Source organism: Nycticebus coucang, chromosome 16, assembly GCF_027406575.1.
Source record: "Nycticebus coucang isolate mNycCou1 chromosome 16, mNycCou1.pri, whole genome shotgun sequence".
Classification (NCBI taxonomy): Eukaryota; Metazoa; Chordata; class Mammalia; order Primates; family Lorisidae; genus Nycticebus; species Nycticebus coucang.
The window spans coordinates 48,936,225-48,957,617 of NC_069795.1; the positions used below are offsets into that span (position 1 = coordinate 48,936,225).

Genomic DNA, 21,393 nt, shown 5'->3' on the forward strand with positions numbered 1-21,393 from the left:
ATGTGCAAATAGAATTCCAACACCAGCTTTCTTCTGATTACCATTTGCCTGAAATATGGAGAACCATCCTTTCACCCTGTGTCTATATTTATCTTTTAAGGTAAGATGTGATTCTTGTATGTAGCAAATATCTGGCCTGAGTTTTTGTATCCATTCAGCCATTCTTTAGTGGACAGTTTAAGCCGTTCACATTAACGGAGAATATAGATAAGTCTGGTAAAATTTTGGGTATTGAGTTTTTCCAAAGTTCAGTGGTCATTTTTAATCCTTTTGCCACTGTGGAAGTTGGAGTTTGATCAAAAGTTTCTGAGTGAGTTTACTTTTATGGTAGAGGATTGGGCTGGTCATTATGGAGGTTAGGTCTGAGAATATCCTAAAGAGCTTGTTTGGTTATGCAAATTTATTCAACATGTGAGTGTCATTAAAGTATTTAATTTCTCCATCATAAATGAAGATCAGTTTAGCTGGATACAGGATCCGGGGTTGAAAATTTTTTTGTTTTAGGGGATTCAAATTCGATTACTACCCTTTTCTGGTTTGAAAAGTTTCAGCAGAGAGATCTGCAGTCATTCTAATGTTCTTCGCTTTGTAGGTAATAGTTTTCTCACATCTGGCTGCTTTCAAAATTTTCTCCTTTATATTAACTTTAGTGAAGTTAATTATGATATGCCTGGGGGATGTCTTATTTGGGTGGAGTCATGCTGGGGTTCTGAAACTGTCTGCTATCTGAATTTCAGAATCTCTTGGCATGTCTGGAAGCTTCTCTTTCATGATTTCATGGAGAATGACCTCTGTGCCTTGCGAAGCCACTTCATCGCTTTCAGGGATTCCAATGAGGTGGATATTAGCCTTCTTAGAATTATCCCAGAGCTCTCTGAGAGAATGATCCATTTTTGCTCTCCATTTTTGCTCTCCATTTCTCTTCGCCTTTGAGAGTTTGGGAGCATTCAAAAGGTTTGTCTTCAATGTCAGAAATCCTTTCTTCTGCTTGCTCCAGTCTGTTACTGAGGGATTCTACTGTATTTTTCAGGTCTTTGAGGACTACAAATTTTTGCTTCAATGTGTCAAAATATTTGGTGGTTTTGTCTTTAAATTTGTTGAATTCTTGAGACAACTTTTGAGTTCGTCCTCAAATTTCTAATTCCAGCTTTTGAATTGCTCCTTGAATTTCTTATTACAAATTTTCCTTCGTTCTATTAATCTTGTTTGCAATCCAAATTCTGAATTTGATTTCTGACTTCTCATCTATCTGTTTATGAATGGGCTCTTCAGTTACATCTGCCATATCTTTCTTTGGAGGAGTTGATCTACTCTGGTTATTCATGTTATCAGAGTTTTTCCTCTGATTCCGCCTCATGATTATTTTACACTGTTTGACTTTTCCCCTTGAGCTTTGCCGAGTACCCGTACAGTGCTACCGCCTGAGAAACTGGGGACCTGTTTGGTGTGGTGGGGCTACGTGGCTCTGTCTTGTTTCAGCTCGTCTCTGTCCGACCCTGGTGAAACAGTTACTCTGGGTTGAAGACTTGGCTGTGGAGAAATACCAGCAATTAAGTCACAGGCAACAATTGGAAAAGGAAAATCAAACATTCCTACAACCACCCACCCAGGGCACCACTTGGATAGACCTCAGGCAATTGGCTCAGTTCAAAAGGTCCAAATCAATTGTTTCAGCCAGCACTTGTCTGAGGTGGAAGAGTTTAAAAGGTCTCTAGCAACTAGATGGCAGAGGTCTGCTGTCAACTCACATATGACTCACTCCGGTGCTCCGTGTGGTCTGGAGGACCCAACCAGCAAATAGATTAGTCTGGGAAGGTTGATGCCTCCTTCCCCACCTTGCAACTCTGTCACACCCAGTCACTGATAACCTCACTATGACCCAGTTGCCTCCAATGAGCAGATACTCTAGGGGTTTGCACCTGGCTGAATTGCAAGGAAATTTATGTCTCCTCAGCCAGGCTGCTGCTCTCTGCCTCCATCCAGCAGGAGGAGGTGAGGCCTGACAACCTCAGGGGACTTGATGGAGGCTGGGGGTGTTCACTCAGTTCCAGCCCCACCCCTGATTGATGTTACTGACAGAACAGAACAACTTTGCGGAATGTGTTTCTGTCCTGGCTAAATTCCCCTGCAGAAGAGAAGCTGTGTTGAAGAGAATCCTGTCTTTGCTCCTGCAGGTTTGTATTTGCAGCACGGTTAGCTGTCAGTTCTAGCCTTCTGCCCTCCTTTGTCTAGGCTGATGGTCCCCCAAGAGCCGGGTGCATCTTAGGCTCAGTAAAGCAGTCCTCTGTGTCACACCCGCCCTGGGATTCTGCAGGCACTGTGCATGCATGCGTTTTCTAGTCCTGGTGCTCCACCCAGACCGGCAGTGCCTCAGGCAAACCCTTTACTCGTGGAGATTCCATTTCTGTCCCAGATCTGTTCCGCAGGTGGTTGCCACCTGAGAAGATAACCGGCCTCCTCTGGTTGCCCAGAGAGACAAGGGGTGTGACTCCAGAATATCCCAGGGTCAGCACTACTGTTGCCATAAACGGCTGCTGCTCTGTGCCTCGGGGCACCGCAGCTCTGGTGTGGTTCCCTCTCAGCCGACCATCCTCTCCTCACTCCCGTGCTGCAGAATCAGCACTGACCAGCTGCAGTCCAGGCCCTATCCCCACCCCTCGAGAAATAACCCAAGAATCTTGACTCCTGGGGGACAGGCCTCCAGACCTCAGAGGGAGAGTGGAGGGGAGTTCTGGGAGCTCAGAATTGCAGGTAGAGAATATATACAGTTTTACACAGTTTTATGCCTGGCAGGAGAGCACCATGGCACGCTAGTAGGGGAAGTAGATCCAGTTTTTAGAGGGTCTCTCCCATGGATTATAGTGGGAGAACTTTTGAACTCTGCTCGTTTGTTTATGGGGTACACCGAGCTGTTCTCATGGGGGAGGGGACTCCTGTCCACTTGGTGATGGATTTTGTACCTTGTGTTTGTATCCTTGGGGTGGCAGCTCGCCTCAGCGGGGTTGATGTGCATTCTTCAACCTTCTCTCTTTGCGCAGCTCTAATCTGCCAGGTTACTTGCTAAATTTCTGTCCTTTAACTCTTCTTCTGTATGGGAGCCTCTGTGGAAAGCTGGCTTCAGTCAGCCATCTTGTCTCCACCCCCTGAGGTGAGAATTCTTATCAATATTTTTTTTCTCTAGCAAATTTACTATATTTGCTCATTTTAGAGAATACAGATAATTCTCCCCACCAAAGTCATACAATTAAAACTTTCTTGTAAGTATGTCACTAGAAATAAATGTTATTAACAATATGCTTTCAAGCGTATATGGAAAGAGTGGATGGGGATGGTATACTTTTTCTTTCAGAAACGTTCATACATTTTCAAACTAGTTTTTTCACTTAATATATGTTCTTAATATCATAAAAATCTTTCTGTCATGTTTTTTCAGCATTCGAAGTTATTACTTTGAATTCTGTTCCTTGATTGAAATCAGTTTTTATTTTGTATAGTTACATTGTTTATAGTTTTTCATAGTTATAATAAGCCCTGCCTTGAACATGCCTGTAGCTAAATCATTTTTACTTTCTCAGTTATTGCTCAGTAAAATACATGTTTAAAATGAATCTATAAGTATTTAAATTACTTCTGTACATCCTCTTACCCCTCTGGGGCCTCTTCACTGCAGTCTTCCTGTTACTAACCATTGCCCTTTATGTCATCCCGTTCTTGTCCTCATTTATTCAAGACAAGATAAAAAAGTATCAGCTGCAGTTTCTACCACTGCCAAACCCTCTCCCAATGTACCCCAAACCTACACAGTCCTACACAAACCTGAGGACAGCCATGACCCTGTTCAGCCAGAAGCTTCCTTCCTTTCTAAGGCTGAATAATAATCCTTTTTGTATGTATATACCACATTTTGTTTATCTCTTCATCCTTTGGTGAATGCTTATACTGCTTTGCTCTTTTAGCTATTGTGAATAATGTGGCTATGAACATAAGTGTATAAATATGTATCTCTTCCATTTTCTGCATTCAACTTTTCTGGATATATACTCAGAAATGGAGTTGCTGGATCATGTGGTATTCTGTAATAGTTGTAATTTTTTGAGGAATTGCCATACTGGTTTTTATAGTGGTCACATCATTTAACATTCCTACCAGCAGCGTACAAGGGTTCTAGTTTCTCTGCATCTTTGCCAATATTTATTACTTTATGTTTTTTTGGTAGTAGTCTTCTTAATGAGTGTAAATCTTGTTTTTTGAATGTGAGGTTTTATTAGACTTGATTTTTAAATTCTTCAGACCTTTTTAGGAAGAATAAATAATTAACAAAGTTGTTAACTCCAATGTCCATTATCTGATGGATACATAGGATATAGCTCATTCATACAGTGGGATATAGGCAATAAAAAGCATGTACTGATACATGTTACAATATGCATAAGTCTGGAAAACATTGTGATAAATGAAAAAAACTAGCCACAAAGGCCATAATTATGTGATTCCATTTATATAATATAAACTATCCAGTGTAGATAAATGTGTAGAGGCAGAAAGTAAATCAGTGGTTGTTAGAGGCCCAGAGCAAGGTAGGGAAGGGCCAATGGGATGAATGGAGAGGGACTGCTAGGGATAGGGGGTTTAAGCATAGGAAGATGTGTATGTACTCCGTTCCTTAAAAAAAATTAGGAGATAAACCAAGTCTTTTCATCTCTTGTTTGGAGATAGAGTATGTACAATCAAACACTTTGCATATGTTTTGAAATTACAGGGGAAAGAAATTTTTAGAACATAGTTGAGAGGAAAATAAGCTTTAGAAAAAAGTTTAATATACATGTAGTCACTTTTTCTCAGTGGGAGATTTTCTGTAACAGTTTTAAGAACATAACATATAACACATATAATCTAGTTGCTTTTAAAAAATTCTAATTTTTAATAAAAGTATGTATGGTTTATTCAGAAAAAATTGCGAAATTTCTAATTGAAATTATTAATCATAGGGGAGTTAGAAATAAGTAGTGCTTGAAAATTCATGCTTTTTTCTCCCTTAATAGTGTGCAAATACTTCCAAATGTTAGAAGTTAATCACTATTTGGTAGAAGAAGGAAAAAAAAACCTAATTCAGTTGCTAACTTCATTATAAACATAAATCTAGTCATGTTGTTTGCCTAGATGTAATGCTAAAGAAACTTGCATTACAATACTTAGGTTAGCTGATTTTTTTCAGCAGAATGTCAGGTGAGCATCAATTCTGTTGTCTTATTTAGGTTTTGAAAATATATTATTGATAGTTCATTGACAGGAACCTGTAGAATACTAACATGTTGTAGTTTTCAAAGTGGCAGAGCCATAGGAGGTGGTTTTTCTCCTTCTTAAAAAGCCCTAAAGTTTGGATTTCCTCTGTCTTGAACTTTCTGAGCAAAGGAGACAATTACTTATTTTTCATACTTGCTAGAATAAGTGGGGAGGCCTGTCCTTTTCTATTGTACACGTAAGACCTTGTCTTAATAATGTTCAGTGCAACTGTACCTTTCCTTTAGCTTATAAGTATGGTCAGAGAAAAGCTGCCCATATTCAAATGAGGCTCAGAAAAAAGTCCTAGCCAACCCACCTATATTCTACCAGACCCAAGTTTTGTTTTTGTGTGTTAGAATTGTATTGATGTTTAAAAGTAGAAACTTGATTTAGGGGAAGAAAAATTCTATTTGAATATCATAGAATTCCTATCTCTGTCTGATCCTTCTATGAATTAACAATTTTCAGCTCTTCACTACTTTTCAAGCATGTTTGTAACGTTTACATTCAATAACAGAATCTTCGAATGCCTTGTTCAGAAGATCATGTTACTTTTAATTATTTATGTTTGCAAAAAGCGTCTTTTACTACTTAAGAGATGTAGCATCTTCTGGTCTCCAAAGGATCTCTTGCTCATGGTACTACTGGGGAACATGTTTGTGGTTTCCTGGGGGCAGCATCCAAGACTCCCAACAGCAGCTGTATCAACAGAAATGTGTTTGTATATTATTGTGATTTAAAAAGTACTTCGAAGATTGAGCATTTTGCACCAAAATACTAGCTTTGTTGTCTGGAATAGTAAGGGATTTGGCAAAGTTACTTCAAAAAGAAAAATGGTGTTTTCAGTTCCTCATTTCATTTACACTTGGGACCATTTAAATATATAATATTTATTCAACAAGAATGCCATTAAACTTTGTTCATTTCGTGGTTACAAACAGTCCGTCAAATTCTAACAAGCCCTCTTATGCACTTTGCCTAGATTAGACAACATACATTTTTATCAGCTATAGGCTTGAACTGTCTCTCAGTAGTACACTTGTAATCTTTTTTCCTCTCTTTACCCTCTAACACTTTGGGAACCATATAAGCAAAAGAACAAAATGTTTTTTGTGTGGTTCCTATTTATCTTCCTGTTCATTTGAATTTGTAATAAGTTTGTTAATGAAACTTTCAAATTCATTCAGTGAGTTTTCTATTGAATATGATCCTAAGTGATTACATTTTCTTTTAATTCCTTTACCTAAGTGAGAGCAACACTATGAAATCTGAGTCTTGGCACACACACACACAAAAGAAATTTGTATATGTAAACTAATATTCTTAGAATCCTACAAATAGGAGAGGTTATAGTAGCTTATTGAAAGAATTAAAAATGAGAGTAATTTATATTCTTCAAAACCACACACACACAAAAAAAGACAAACATCCCCTATTTCCTATCTTAGCCAGATAATCTGCAGGTTAGGTTGCTTTAAAGAATGTTAGAAATTGTTTGGCTGGGTTCTGAAATTTCAAAAGATGTATACAGATTTTTAAATGTATTTTATGCCAAAGTTATATATGCTGACTGAAACCCCAGCTTTAGGAATTAAATTAACTAGTCATTTTTTGGCTAAAAAGCAACTTATGCCTTTGTGAAAGTTTCTAAAAGGAAAGTTTATTATTTTAACCATGTACAAATGAAAATAAATTTATTTCATAGCTACTTTTCTCCTTAGACCTACTAGACTGAACATAACTGCATCATGATTTAATAATTTGCTTGATAATGTATTATTATTTTGCTTTAATATATAATGCCAGTGGAGCCTTTTTTCTTCTAACATTTATTGAATACTTAATGTGGTAGGCACTGCTCTAAGCCTGATATCAATATCCTTATGTGCTAAATAGAATTCAAGGCTTTAAATTGTTGACTGAATCTGTGGTTTCTCCCTTTTGCCATAATTTAGCATGATGTTAAGAGTGTGAGTTTAGAACTATGCTGTTAAAATTTTTTTGTATCCTGGTTCTACTACTAAAAACATGTCATCATAATCACAATACCGTTAAACACGTGAAAGAATAGTAATTTTTAATACCACAAAGTGATTTCTTCAGTTGTCTCATAAATGTATATAACCTTTTTTTGCTACAATTTTTGTAACTGTCATTGGGGCCAATGATGTAACCTACCTCAGAGGGTTGTTGTGAGGATTAAAAAGGATACATGGTGCCTGTGGCTCAAAGGGCTAGGGCGTGGGTCCCATATGCTGGAGGTGGCGGGTTCAAACCCAGCCCCGGCCAAAAACCACACACACACACACACACACACACGCACACAAAAAGAATACATGTAAAAATGTTTGTAATAGTACCCGGCACATAATTCTCTATACCGGCACGTAATTCTCCATAAAGTGTTAGTCATTGCTATACAGTCATACTGTTGTTACTGTGACTTCTCAATCCTGTAAACTTCTTGCCTCATCTTCCCTTTAAATATTTTTAATCTGGGTAAACATGTGACCAAACCTGTTAGTATTAAGTACAAAATAAAAGTAAATTATATGGAACATGAGATTTCCCTGTGGACGAAAACCAAACCAACCAAAAGCATATGAATGCTGTGTGTGCCTTGGCATTGCATTTTGGTGCTGAGCACTTTTTTTTTCTTCATTAGGCTATGCTTATAAATGAAACTTGAATAAGAAAAATGAGGAAGTAAAGTTTATCTTAATAGGACTTATTTTTTTAGGGAAAAAGATCTTGAAGAAGCTCTGGAAGCAGGAGGTTGTGATCTTGAAACTTTGAGAAATATCATTCAAGGGAGACCACTGCCTGCTGATCTGAGGGCCAAAGTTTGGAAGGTAACTGGAAACTAAAATGAATAAAATATAGTCACTTAATAATAAGTTTAATTTATTGTTTCAGCTGTTTTAGTTGCAAAAGACTTTTATCTTATGAGCATGCCACAGCTAGAAAATTTATCAAATAGCAACTTATTAAAATGTATATTTCTGTAGTGTTTAGACAGGGGTGGGGAACCTACCATCACATGTGGTCTTCTAGGTCCGTAAGTGTGGCCTTTTGACTGAATCCAAATTTTGCAGAAAAAATCCTTTTATTTTTATTAACAATATTAGTATTCACCTTTTATATTTTTATTTTATTTTTAAAATGAATGTATTTAAGATACCAAAGAATAAAATAAGCTTCAGGAAACAATCCCCCCAGATTGGCCAGCACAATTAGAACATCAGTAAGCTGGGCGGCGCCTGTGGCTCAGTGAGTAGGGCACCGGCCCCATATACCGAGGGTGGCGGGTTCAAACCCGACCCCGGCTAAACTGCAATCAAAAAATAGCTGGGCGATGTGGCGGGCGCCTGTAGTCCCAGCTACTCGGGAGGCTGAGGCAGGAGAATCGCCTAAGCCCAGGAGTTGGAGGTTGCTGTGAGCTGTGTGAGGCCACGGCACTCTACCGAGGGCAATAAAGTGAAACTCTGTCTCTACAAAAAAAAAAAAAAAGAACATCAGTAAGCCATGAGGGCTAAATTGATGGCTGCTGTTGTGTCATGATATACTTCTAACTTCCCCCACTTAACTGGCACCACTACCCACATAAGGCTGGTTGGTGAGAGTTTATGGGGATTGAGTACACCAGTTTGTTACAGCTTTTGACAGTGGTACACTGTGTTTCTGTTTGAAGTGGAATTTGTAAGTAGTTGCACAGCTTCACAGTATTTTTACATTCTGTCTGCTTAACAGTATATCATGCCAAAGAAGACCAAAAGAATGTTGAAGAAAGAAAACAGGTTTTTGAATGAGGATTGGGATTTGCAATATTACCTAGTTTTGTTAAAGATGAGATGATTTATTTCCTTCGTGATACTGTAGTTTCAACATTAAAGAAATTAAATGCTCATCAGCATTATAACACTCATAAGGACTATAAATACTTTAAATTAGAGGGAGAGGTGCAGAAGTTTGTATTGCAGAAATGAGAAGATGAAAAGCAAAAGCAGAGACGATTTTTTAAGCAGCAGTAAGACTTGGAAGTTATGCCACTGAAGCAACTTATAAAATAGCTTATATACTTGGGGGAAAGAGGGAAGTCATTTAGTGGCGTAGATAGAATGCATTATGTTGAAGTTGTAGGATGCTTAGACCTCGGTGATGTTTCAAGGTACAAATACTTGCCTCTTTCAAGGAGAACCATAATTGTTTGGCAGTATGAATTAGCCTTCAACTTAGCAGAACAACTTTATGCAATAATTCAAATGGAAAATATGTATTACTCAATTGCTTTGGATGAATCAACTGATATACTGACTTGATGCAGGTTTTATACTTCATTTAGGTTGTAACAAGATTTTCTTTGCTATTAAGAATTATTCACTTTGGGCACTGTTGGGAACAGCATGGGGAATAGATAACCTTCAACAAATTTCAAAATAAATGTTATGAAGTTAGACTGAATTTGGTAAATTTAGTGAAGGTGTGTATGGAGGGTGCACCTTACATGACAGGAAACATGAAGGGTTTATTGCATAGATAAAAACGTATTATAAGATCCAGATACTGTCATTTCTTTTCAGTTTAGCTTGCATTAGCAAAATCTCTGTGCTGAAACTACTGTTTTTAGTGATACTTTGCAACAAGTTATAAGTATCATTAACTATTTGTGCAAGTACAACAGGGCATTGTCAGTTTGGTAATGTGCTAAAGTTGAACTGTGAGATATTCAGCGTGGATTTGCCATATTGCAAGGACAGGTGTTAGCAAAAATTTTATCTCTGCAAGAATAGATAGTTAAATTTTATTTAGAGTAAAAGAACAACAAAAATAAATAAATGAAGATAGAATCAGCAATTTGAATTATTGAAAGAAGATTTCTATAGGAATGCACCATTTCTGTGAGATGTTATGTTAAATCAAAATGACTTGAATATTTCTTTACAAGACAAAACTAAGTCTGTTTTAAAGTATATCTGATAGAAGTTTTTTGAATGTGGCCTTATTTGATTACAGCTAAATTAGTGTGGCCTTCCTACATGAAAGGGTTCCCTACTCTTTAGTTATTTCATAATAAGGGTTAGGTTTTAGAAGGTGATGTGTATTCTTTTTCCACCATGCTTTGTTTTAATTATAGGTAATGTTTTCTGTTTTAACCATGATAAATGGTGTTTATGAAAATTGTTTAATGAAAAAGGGAAATACAACCAATGAGTAAATTGGATGTATACTTGGAAATATGGAATGATCTCAGCTATGTTGAAAAGAAAAAAAGAAATGTGCCTCTTGGTGTTGGTGGTATAAGAGATTTTCCTGTGCTTTATTTTCCTCTTTTCAGCTGTTTTCCAGTACATGTGTATTATTATTTTTAATAATTTTATCCTTTTGCTTACATTTATGCTGTATGTTTTCACAAATACATGTTTTCTTTTGTAATTGTGAAAACATACAGTATAAATGTAAGCAAAAGGATAAAATAATCTGTGCAAAAGGATAAAATAAAAATCATCTATCTACCACCTATGGGGTAAAACATGCAAGGTTTTGGGCGGCGCCTGTGGCTCAGTGAGTAGGGCGCCGGCCCCATATGCTGAGGGTGGCAGGTTCAAACCCAGCCCCTGCCAAACTGCAACAAACAAATAGCCGGGCGTTGTGGCGGGCGCCTGTAGTCCCAGCTGCTCGGGAGGCTGAGGCAAGAGAATTGCGTAAGCCCAAGAGTTAGAGATTGCTGTGAGCTGTGTGACGCCACGGCACTCTACCGAGGGTGGTACAGTGAGACTCTGTCTCTACAAAAAAAAAAAACAAAAAAAAATGCAAGGTTTTGGTGTGTATCTTTTCACCTATGCACATAAAATTTTAACAGAAATGGAATCATAACTGTAGACAGCATTCTGAATATTTTACTATAGAAATTTAAGCTCATACAAAAGTGTAAAGACTTGTATAATGAACTCCCATGTACAGTACCCATAACACAGCTTTGTCTCCAACCTTTGGTCAGTCTTGTTTAGCATCACTGTCCGTCCTTTCCTCTTCTCTCACCAATGGGATTATTATAAAGCAAATCTTTGGTAGCAAACTAATAATTTAATATGAAAGCATGAAACACTTAAAAGTAATTCCTTAATATAATAAAATAATTTATTCATTTGTCTGATACATGTATTTTCATAGGTGATTTGTTTAAATTCAAATTCTAGTAGGCCTACCTATTGCATTTGGTTGATATGTCACTCAGATTCTCTTATTCAATGCAGTGTTTTTTTACAAACTACAGGTGCCGAGCCTATAATTTTTAATTGTATATAGCACAGTTGTGCTTTTCCTTTACTAATATCACATTCTTACTGCTTTTAACATTAAAAAAAGATGATTTCTTGGCTCAGCACCTGTAGCTCAGCGGCTAGGGTGCCAGCTACATACAGCAGAGCTGGCGGGTTTGAACCCAGCCTGGGCCTGCCAAACAACAATGATGACTACAACCAAAAAATAGCTGGGCGTTGTACCAAGTGCCTATAGTCAGCTACTTGGGAGGCTGAGGCAAGAGAATTGCTTAAGCCCAAGAGTTTGAGGTTGCTTTGAGCTGTGACGCGGTGACACTCTACTGAGGACAACATAGTAAGACTCAGTCTCAAAAAAAAAAAGATGATTCCTTGAAATAAATTTATATAGGCAAATAGATAAATGTTTTGTATAATTCATTTTATTCACTAGACAGCATGAAGTAGTTAATATCTAATAGAAAATGATTTAAAATAATTCCGTTGATTCATTGTGATGACTAAGGGCTCAGCATTTATGGAGTGAAGATACCTTAATTTGTAACCTTTCTTATTATTCCTAAACCCAAGCTTTTAATTATTACAGCATATTTTCCAAGAATGAGAAATAACATATAAATCTAGTTGCTTTTTAAATCTTCCTTGTAGATTGCTCTGAATGTTGCAGGAAAAGGTGATAGTTTGGCATCATGGGATGGTGTTTTAGACCTGCCAGAACAGAATATTATTCACAAAGATTGCCTACAGTTTATTGGTAAGTTTAATAATTGCTTTCAAATAGCAAAATATTTTGGAAATAATTTTTGGGTGGAGGAACTACTTTTTAGTAGAATTATCTTGTTATAATTTGAGAATTTGTAAAGGGCTTCTAAATAGCTCAAAAACTTTTTCTTTGAAATTTTTATGAAATAATGTCTAATAACGTTTAAAAAGAGCCTAGTTTCTTACTGTTTCTTTTGTATTATATGTTTAATTTTTCATGTATGTTTGAGCTTTGTTACAGTCTTAAATTTGGATTTTTATATAATTAATGGTCTGTATGATTATATGTAGTTCCCAAATTAAAGGGATCTGTGTCCCTAATGTTTATATAAAAGTCAAAACTATGATCTGCTATAGAAAAACTATTGTAAATCATATATGAGTAGGTTTCTAATCACCCTACGAAAGTCTGTCAATTCATAATATAGATTAAATTAATTTATACTTTTTTTTTTTTAAATTCCCAGTTAATGTGAGGGTACAAACAAGTAGGTTATAGCGTTTGCATTTGTTAGGGAGTCTCTCTTGTAGTTATGTCCCAAACCAAAGAGGTGTACCATATATCATTACATTGTGCCCATTAAGTAGGAGCACACTAATACCCTCTTTCCTCCCTCTACCCCTTCCTTGTTCTCCTTCCCCGCAACTTGAGTTGAGTTTTTCTCTTATGTGGGTATGCATTAGATTGTCTGGCTTTATAGGACCAGAGATGAACAAGAGAACCCCAAAGACTCGACCATAAGACTCTGGAAGTCATCAAAAAATACAGTAATGTCTCAGGATATAAAATCAGTGTCCACAAGTCAGTAGCCTTTGTATACGGCAATAATAGTCAAGATGAGAGGCTAATTAAGGACACAACTCCCTTCACCGTAGCTTAAAAGAAAATGAAATACCTAGGAATATACCTAACAAAAGAGGTGAAGGACCTCTATAAAGAAAATTATGAAACCCTAAGAAAAGAAATAGCAGAGGATATTAACAAATGGAAGAACATACCATGCTCACGGCTGGGAATAATCAACATTGTTAAAATGTCCATCCTTCCCAAAGCAATCTATAGATTCAGTGCCATCCCTATTAAAATACCAACATCATACTTTCAAGACTTGGAAAAAATGATTCTGGGTTTTATATGGAACCAGAAAAAACCCTGTATAGCTAAGGCAGTTCTTAGTAATAAAAACAAAGCCAGGGGCATCAGCATACCAGATTTTAGGCTGTACTACAAAGCCATAGTAGTCAAGACCGCATGGTACTGGCACAAAAATAAAGACATAGACAGTTGGAATGGAATAGAAAACCAGGAAATGAAACTAACATCTTACAACCACCTAATCTTCAATAAACCAAACAAGAACTCATACCTTGGGGAAAGACTCCTTATTCAATAAATGGTACTGGGAGAACTGGATATCCACATGTAAAAGACTGAAACTGGACCCACACCTTTCCCCACTCACAAAAATTGATTCAGGATGGATAAAGGACTTAAATTTAAGGCATGAAACAATAAAAATCCTCAAAGCATAGGAAAAACACTGAAAGATATCGGCCTCTGGAAAGACTTCATGAAGAAGACTGCCATGGCAATTGCAACAACAACAAAAATAAACAAATGGGACTTCATTAAACTGAAAAGCTTCTGTACAGCTAAGGAGACAACAACCAAAGCAAACAGACATCCTATACAATGGGAAAGGATATGTGCATATTTTGAATCAGACAAAAGCTTGATAACTAGGATCTATAGAGAGCTCAATCTACATGAAAAAAAGCCAACAATTCCATATATCAGAAGGCAAGAAACATGAATAGAACCTTCTCTGAAGAAGACAGACAAATGGCTAACATATGAAAAATGCTCATCATCCCTAATTATTAGAGAAATGCAAATCAAAACTACCCTGAGATACCATCTAACCCCAGTGAGAATGGCCCACATCACAGAATCTCAAAATTGCAGATGCTGGTGTGGATGTGGAGAGAAGGGAACACTTTTACACTGCTGGTGGGACTGCAAACTAATACAACCTTTTTGGAAGGAAGTGTGGAGAAACCTCAAAGCACTCAAGCTAGACTTCCCATTTGATCCTAGCATCCCATTACTGGGCATCTACCCAGAAGGAAAAAAATCCTTTTATCATAAGGACACTTGCGCTAGACTGTTCATTGCATCTCAATTTATAATCGCCAGAATGTGGAAACAGCCTAAATGCCCACCAACCCAGGAATGGGTTAACAAGCTGTGGTATATGTATACCATGGAATTCTATTCAGTCATTAAAAAAAATGGAGACTTTACAGCCTTTGTAGGAAGTGGAACACATTATTCTCAGTAAAGCATCACAAGAATGGAGAAGCATGAATCCTGTGTACTCAATTTTGATACGAGGACAATTAATGACAATTAATGACATGGTGGGGGTGGGGGAAAGTGAGAGCAGAGAGAGAAGGAGGGAGGGGTGGGGGAAAGGAAGAGCAGAGAGAGAGAGAAGGAAGGAGGAGGGTGGGGTCTTGATGTGTGCCACACCTTTTGGGGGGTGAGACACGATTGTAAGAGGGACTTTACCTAACAGATGCAATCAGTGTAACCTGTGTACCCTCAGTAAATCCCCAACAATAAAAAAAAAAAGGACCAGAGATGAATTAAAAAGAAGTATAAGTTGGAAAACCAAGTATCTAATTGGTATATTTTTCTATCATATTTTATTTAAATTAATGGTCAAATAATGACTTTTGTGTCATAACCACACCAGACACATTATTGCTGGTATGGGCAAAAGGAAGGGAATTTGGTGGTGGAAAAATAAATTCTTTTCCCTTCTCTTGTCAAAATTACATTGCCAGTTGCCTATCATGGGGTAGATGATAATCTGTTCAGAAAACACTTTTGGTTTCCAGGAATATGGGTTATCCCTATCTTTGCCTACCCCTGTACTTCATTCTTACGTTTTACATACACATAAGCCGAGTATTATCTAGTGCCAGTGTATAGTCAGTACTAAGTATATGTAAGTCTTCTGTTTCTTTCCCTTCTAAATGATGAAATATTCTTAAGTGAAAGTAATTGCTATTCTTAATTTTCTTTTAACAACTACCCTGCTTAAAGTTAAAAACAGGAGTATATAAAGTGGTTTGATTATTTTTTTTCCTTGGGTTTTAGATCTATGAACCAATGATTGTTTAAGGGAAATTCACTTTTGTTTAGTTTTACTTAGCCTTTGTCATACTCTAAATGCACCAGTGTACCGTGTATATTTGTAAACAAGTGTTATGTCAGATAACTGAACTTCTAACATGCCCTTGGTAACTTTATGTTTTGATACTTACTTTCTAGACCAGCTTTCAGTGCCAGAGGAAAAGGCAGCAGAAATACTTTTGGATGTTGAATCTGTAATCACCTTTTATTGTAAATCACGTAACATTAAATATAGCACATTCCTTAGCTGGATACATTTACTCAAACCATTGGTGCATCTTCAACTGCCACGCAGCGATTTATACAACTGCTTTTATGCTATCATGAATAAGTACATTCCCAGGTAAAATATTATTTAGTTATTATAGTTTTTTTTTAAAGCAAATAGAAGTCCAGTTAGCTTTGAACTATAAAGTTTTAGATTTATTTTGGTGGTAAAGTAAAGGGCTCAAATAATTTTTGAGGTTGGTTGAGCCATAGTTGTTATTTGACTTTATTTTTGTGGTTATAAACATTTTTTAAAAGGATTCTTTGGTTAAGAATTTATACTTCTACTACAGTGGTTAGTTACCAGGACTGTTGTCCAGGGAGGAAATGGGAGGTTGACTGACAAACGTAGAATGAGCAAGTCAAAAGATCTAATATACAACGTGAGGATGATAGTTAATAATAGTGTATTATATTAAAGATTTTTGCTAAATGAGTGGATTATAGCTGTTTTTGCCCCAGGGAAGGGGGAGGGGTAGCTATATGAAATGATGAATATGTTATTTTGTTCTACTGTGTAACCATTTTATTACATATGTTTCTTATCACATCGTGTTGTATATTCTTTAAATATACACAAGAAATTTATTTTATTAAAGGAATTTATGTTTCTAGAGTTTATATACATTACTCTTCAAGTTTATTTGGTGGTATATCTATTTTAGTTTCTTTTTTGTTTGTTGTGGCATCACAGCTCACAGCAACCTCAAACTCCTGGGCTTAAGCAATTCTCTTGCCTTAGCTTCCAAGTAGCTGGGACTATAGGTGCCTGCCACAATGCCCGGCTAGTTTTTGTTTCAGTGGTCCTTGTTTAGCTGGCCTGGGCTGGGTTTGAACTCGCCACCCTTGGTATATGTGGCTGGCACCATAACCACTATGCTACAGGCGCTGAGCCTCTATTTCAGTTTCTTAACATAAAAATAAAATGACAGTCTCTAAGTAAAAAGTTAAATTTTTAAGTGCTGGTGTTTACAGTGTAATCCTAAAAACGGGCATTCAACAAGTAAACGGAACAAAATTTCATGAACAAGTAAATTAAAGTGTGCTGAGTGGTAAGAAGGTGAAATTTAGAGTACTATGGGAAGGTATAATAGAGATGACTTAACTGGTCAGGGGTGTCAGTGGCATTTGCCCAGATCATTGTAGTGAAGGGTCATGGTTGTGAGGAGCATATACGAGGTCAGAAAGAATTGTAGTTTCAGTGTTATGGATCAGATAAGAGTTGTAGAGCCAAAAGAAACGAGACTGTTTCTAGACCTGTAGCTTAGCTGTGCAACCTTGGATACACATTAGAATCATTGGGGAAGCTCTTAAAAAGCCTAATCCCTGTTTGCATACCTGAGTAATTAAATAAAAATCTCTTGTTTATGGCATCAGTTTGTTTAGTGCTTCTCAATTAATTAATTCCAGTGTGCAGCCAAGGTAGCAAACTGTTACTCTGGACCTTGATAGTTAACTGACTGCCATATTGCCATTTTTTATTACTTTTCTATGTGATACCCCACTAGGCATAAGCGTTTTATATTTTTTTCTCATTTAAACAGTGACCACTATAATGTAGCTGATTTATTTATAGCTATATAAACTGAGCAAGGAAAAAATAAAATTACTTTTCCAGGATTAAACTTCTGGTGTGTGACTGCATCAGGATTTTTTTTGTTCGTTTTGAGACAGAGTCTCAAGCTGTCGCCCTGGGTAGAGTGCTGTGGTGTCACAGCTCACAGCTTCAAACTCTTGGGCTTAAGTGATTCTCTTGCCTCAGCCTTCCAAGTAGCTGGGACTACAGGCACCCACCACAGTGCCCGGCTATTTTTTTGTTGTTGCAGCTGTTGTTGTTTTAGCTGGTCCAGCCGAGTTCAAACCCGCCAGCCTTGGTGTATGTGGCTGGCTCCCTTCCCACTGAGCTATGGGTGCCGCCTGACTGCATCAGGATTTGAACTTATGTTTGGATGGATAATCAGTGCTTTACTAATATGGTTCTTCACTCTAGTTGCTGGTTAGAATCAACTCAAGTACTTTATTTCTTTTTCTTTTTAAAAATAACTTTATTAAGGTTATCATTCATCTACTGTAAAATTCACCTTTTAAATGTGCACAGTTCACTGGTTTTTAGTATAGTCACAGAGTTGTACAGCCATACCATGATCAATTTTAGAACATTTTCATCACCCCCCCAAAAAAAAACTCCGTACCCATCATTAGTTAGCTCTCCATTTTCCCCTAGCACTTCTAGCCCTAGACAACCACTATTCTTTCTATTTCTATGGATCTCCCTATTCTGGACATTTCATATTAATGGAACCATAAACTTTTTTTGTCACTACCTTTTAAGTTTTATCCATATTGTGGCAATGTTAGAATTTCTTTTCTTTTTGCCAAATATTTCATTTTATGTGTGTACCATTTTTTATTTACCCATTCATCAGCTGATGGACATTTGGGTTGTTTTCACTTTTGGCTAGTATGAATATGCTGCTATGAGCATTTGTGTAAAAGTTTTTGTGTGGACATACATTTTCATTTTTCTGGGGTATGTGCCTAATAGACATGGAATTTCTGGATCATACAACTCTATGCTTAACTTTGTGAGGAATGGCCAGACTTTCCCAAAGCAGCTGCATTTTTACGCTCATGAACAGAAAATGGAGATCCTAGTTTCTTCACATCCTCACCAACGTTTGTCTTTTTGATTATAACCATCCTAGTAGATGTGAAGTGGTATCTCATTGTGGTTTTTGACTTGCATCTCTGATACCCTGTGATACTAGGCGTCTTTTCATGTGTTTATTGGCAGTTTGTGTCTCTTCTTTGGAGATATGTCTCTTTAGCCAAAGAACTTTTAAAACATACTGATCGGGTGGCGCCTGTGGCTCAAGGAGTAGGGCACCGGTCCCATATGCCAGAGGTGGCGGGTTCAAACCCAGCCCTGGCCAAAAACACACACACACACACACAAAAAAATACTGATCCCAGGAGTTTCAAATCAAAGTGGACTGAGTAAGGCCTGGGGGGTGGGTAGTTTTTCAAAGCTCCCCAGGTGTTCTAATGTACGCCAGGGTGGAGAACCTCTGTGTTACTTTGACAGCATACTACTTTATGTAAGGAAAATAGACTCAGAGATGCCAGGAGAAAAGGCTAAGATCATTGCAGAACTAAGACTGAAATTCATATTTAGGTTTCATTCTCCCTGTATGTATTTCAGCCCTTCTCATGGTCACTTCTCACTGTAACAGAGCTGGCAATAGCAAGAGATGATGTCCCAGCTTTGTCTCTAGAGAATGGTGGTAGGGGTAGTTAGGAGTAAAGGGAATGGCTTTTACATTGAGTTGTGTTACATACTGTCTTGTCAAGTTACTGTTCCTGTGAGTTTCACATGTAACACAGCACTCCATTTAGGGTCAGCATTAATGTCCCTGAAAAGAACACTGGACTCCACAGAATGCTGCTAGGAGAACTCCATTTTAATGTATCTTCTTACAGATTTAGATACAAAATGGGTAGACGGCTACGGAGCACATTGTCTTGCAGTTGACAGTAACATTATAGTATACAACTATTAAATGATTAGATGCTGTTGGAATGGTTGATTCCCACAGATACCCTTGAAGATGAGACCATGAACTAGGCAATTGTTTTTACAGATTATGCACCCTATTCACTACCTATTCTGCCTTAGCATTCCATTGCCTTAATTTATACAGTGGGGAAAGTATTCAGACTAAGGAAGGAGGTAATCTTGCCAATCCGAATCTAGTACTGTCTCTGGGCACCTGAATTGCCACCCTGGGGCCTTCTCCACAAAACTTCCTTGCCATCTACAGTGTCAAAAATGGTAGATTGATTTACCATTGATTTTAGGTTGAGAATCATACCAAATCCTAGCATTGGCCTCAGATCTTAGATGTGTAGAAATTATTTTCATCATTCTCTTTGAATAGTATTTAAAAGCATTTTTTATCAATGCTTTCTTTAATGTTAAAACTGCGACATTCATTTTGTTAACTTTTCACATGAAGCCCTTTACCTTATAGTTAGTTGCTGTTTTTCAGAGATTATACCTCTGCAAAAATACCACTAATTGAAATATCAAATTACATATATGGAAGGGGGTAGTATTAGTATAATGCCTTAATGCCCAGTTTCTGCGTGCAGGTCTTAGGTCTATCACTTCTTTCCTATGTGACCTTTGGTGAGCTACTTGATCTCAATTAAGCCTCAGTTTTCTCATCTATAAAATGGATATACAGGTATAAATAAATACATATATATACACACACACTCACATATTTCATGGGCTTGTTTGTGAAGATAGTGTAAAACAACTTTTGTAAAATGCTTATTACAGTACCTAGCATGTAGTATTTCCTCAATAACTTTTATTATGATGGCCTGTTTTTTGAGCAGTTAATTAAGTTTTTGCTGACTTGTCACACATTTTTGCCTACTTCCTATGTGACTAGTAGAATGTATCTTAGTACAAAAGCTGAATGGAGTAACGTTTATAATCAGTGTCTGAAAAATTAGTGAAGCCTGTTAGTTCAAGTGAAGATTGAGTTAGTCATCACCTTGTGCATCGTAATATCATATTGTAACCCAACCAAACTGTATATAAGTAACTGTGTTTGCAATATTGTCTTTTATTTTTAACTACAGCTATACAGCAACAATCTCCCTATGTCCAGTAAAATCATACTATCAAAAATCTAATATCTTTTGAGAGATTCTTTTTCCATGAAGTAACACAGTTAAGTTTTGAGGTATTACAAACATAAACACACTAAAATGAATTAATGTGAATATAATTGTATCTAACAAGTCCTCTAGGCTTGAAAGATTTTCTAAGAATGCTGCCTATGTGGGAGTTAGGAGATAAGGTTACTGAGTTCAAGGTCAGAGACTGAGAATGGAAGGAGGAAGCAACTGTGTTTCCTGAGGCGTGATCCACATCTGACTTGCTCCAAGGGATTGTCTTCCTTGGGCTCATGTGCTTAGTAACCCAGGTGTGGGGATAGTACCTTTCAAATCAGGGCTGTGAGCAGCTATTGTGACACCTGGCAGAGGAACCTTAAAGCTGAGTAAGCTGAGATACTTCCTGAAATAAATGGTGGAAACTTCAGGGCATCTGTGATCAGAGTGCATCTCTAGGCCTTTTATAATTATTTCTCCTTTTGAAGTATCTGCAGTGAAATGTGATGTTTGTTTTTAAAAAGGGAATCAGGGGGGCATGGTGGCTGATGCTTGTAATCCCAGCACTTTGGGAGGCCAAGGCAGAAGGATTGCCTGAGGCAAGGAGTTTGAGACCAGCTTGGGAAACATAGTGAGATCTCATTTCTATAAATAAATAAATAGAAAGAAAGAAAAAATTAGCCAGATGTGGTGGCGTGCACTTGTATTCCTAGCTGATAGGGAGGCTAAGGTGGGAGAATTGCTTGAGCCCAGGAGTTTGAGGCTGTAGTGAGCTATGATCATGCCACTGCATTCCAGCCTGGGTGACAGAGTAACATCCTATCTCTAAGTAAATAAAAATTTAGAAAAGCATCTATCTATCTATCTAGTAGCATATATGAGGGCTGCCCAAAAGTATTTTGCCATGTATGTCTC

The 21,393-nt window shown here is 37.3% G+C and overlaps 1 protein-coding gene across 4 annotated transcripts in view; it reads left to right on the plus strand.

The window, feature by feature from the left end:
- TBC1D23 (TBC1 domain family member 23) overlaps positions 1-21,393 on the plus strand; it is a 78,953-nt gene that overhangs the window by 18,038 nt on the left and 39,522 nt on the right. For 3 of the 4 annotated variants that reach the window (XM_053564928.1, XM_053564929.1, XM_053564931.1), the window contains 3 exons: positions 8,024-8,135; positions 12,210-12,315; positions 15,664-15,868. In XM_053564928.1, the coding sequence (XP_053420903.1) occupies positions 8,024-8,135; positions 12,210-12,315; positions 15,664-15,868 (423 nt within the window). The remainder of the gene's footprint in view (positions 1-8,023; positions 8,136-12,209; positions 12,316-15,663; positions 15,869-21,393) is intronic. The other variant, XM_053564930.1, reaches the window with a different exon arrangement.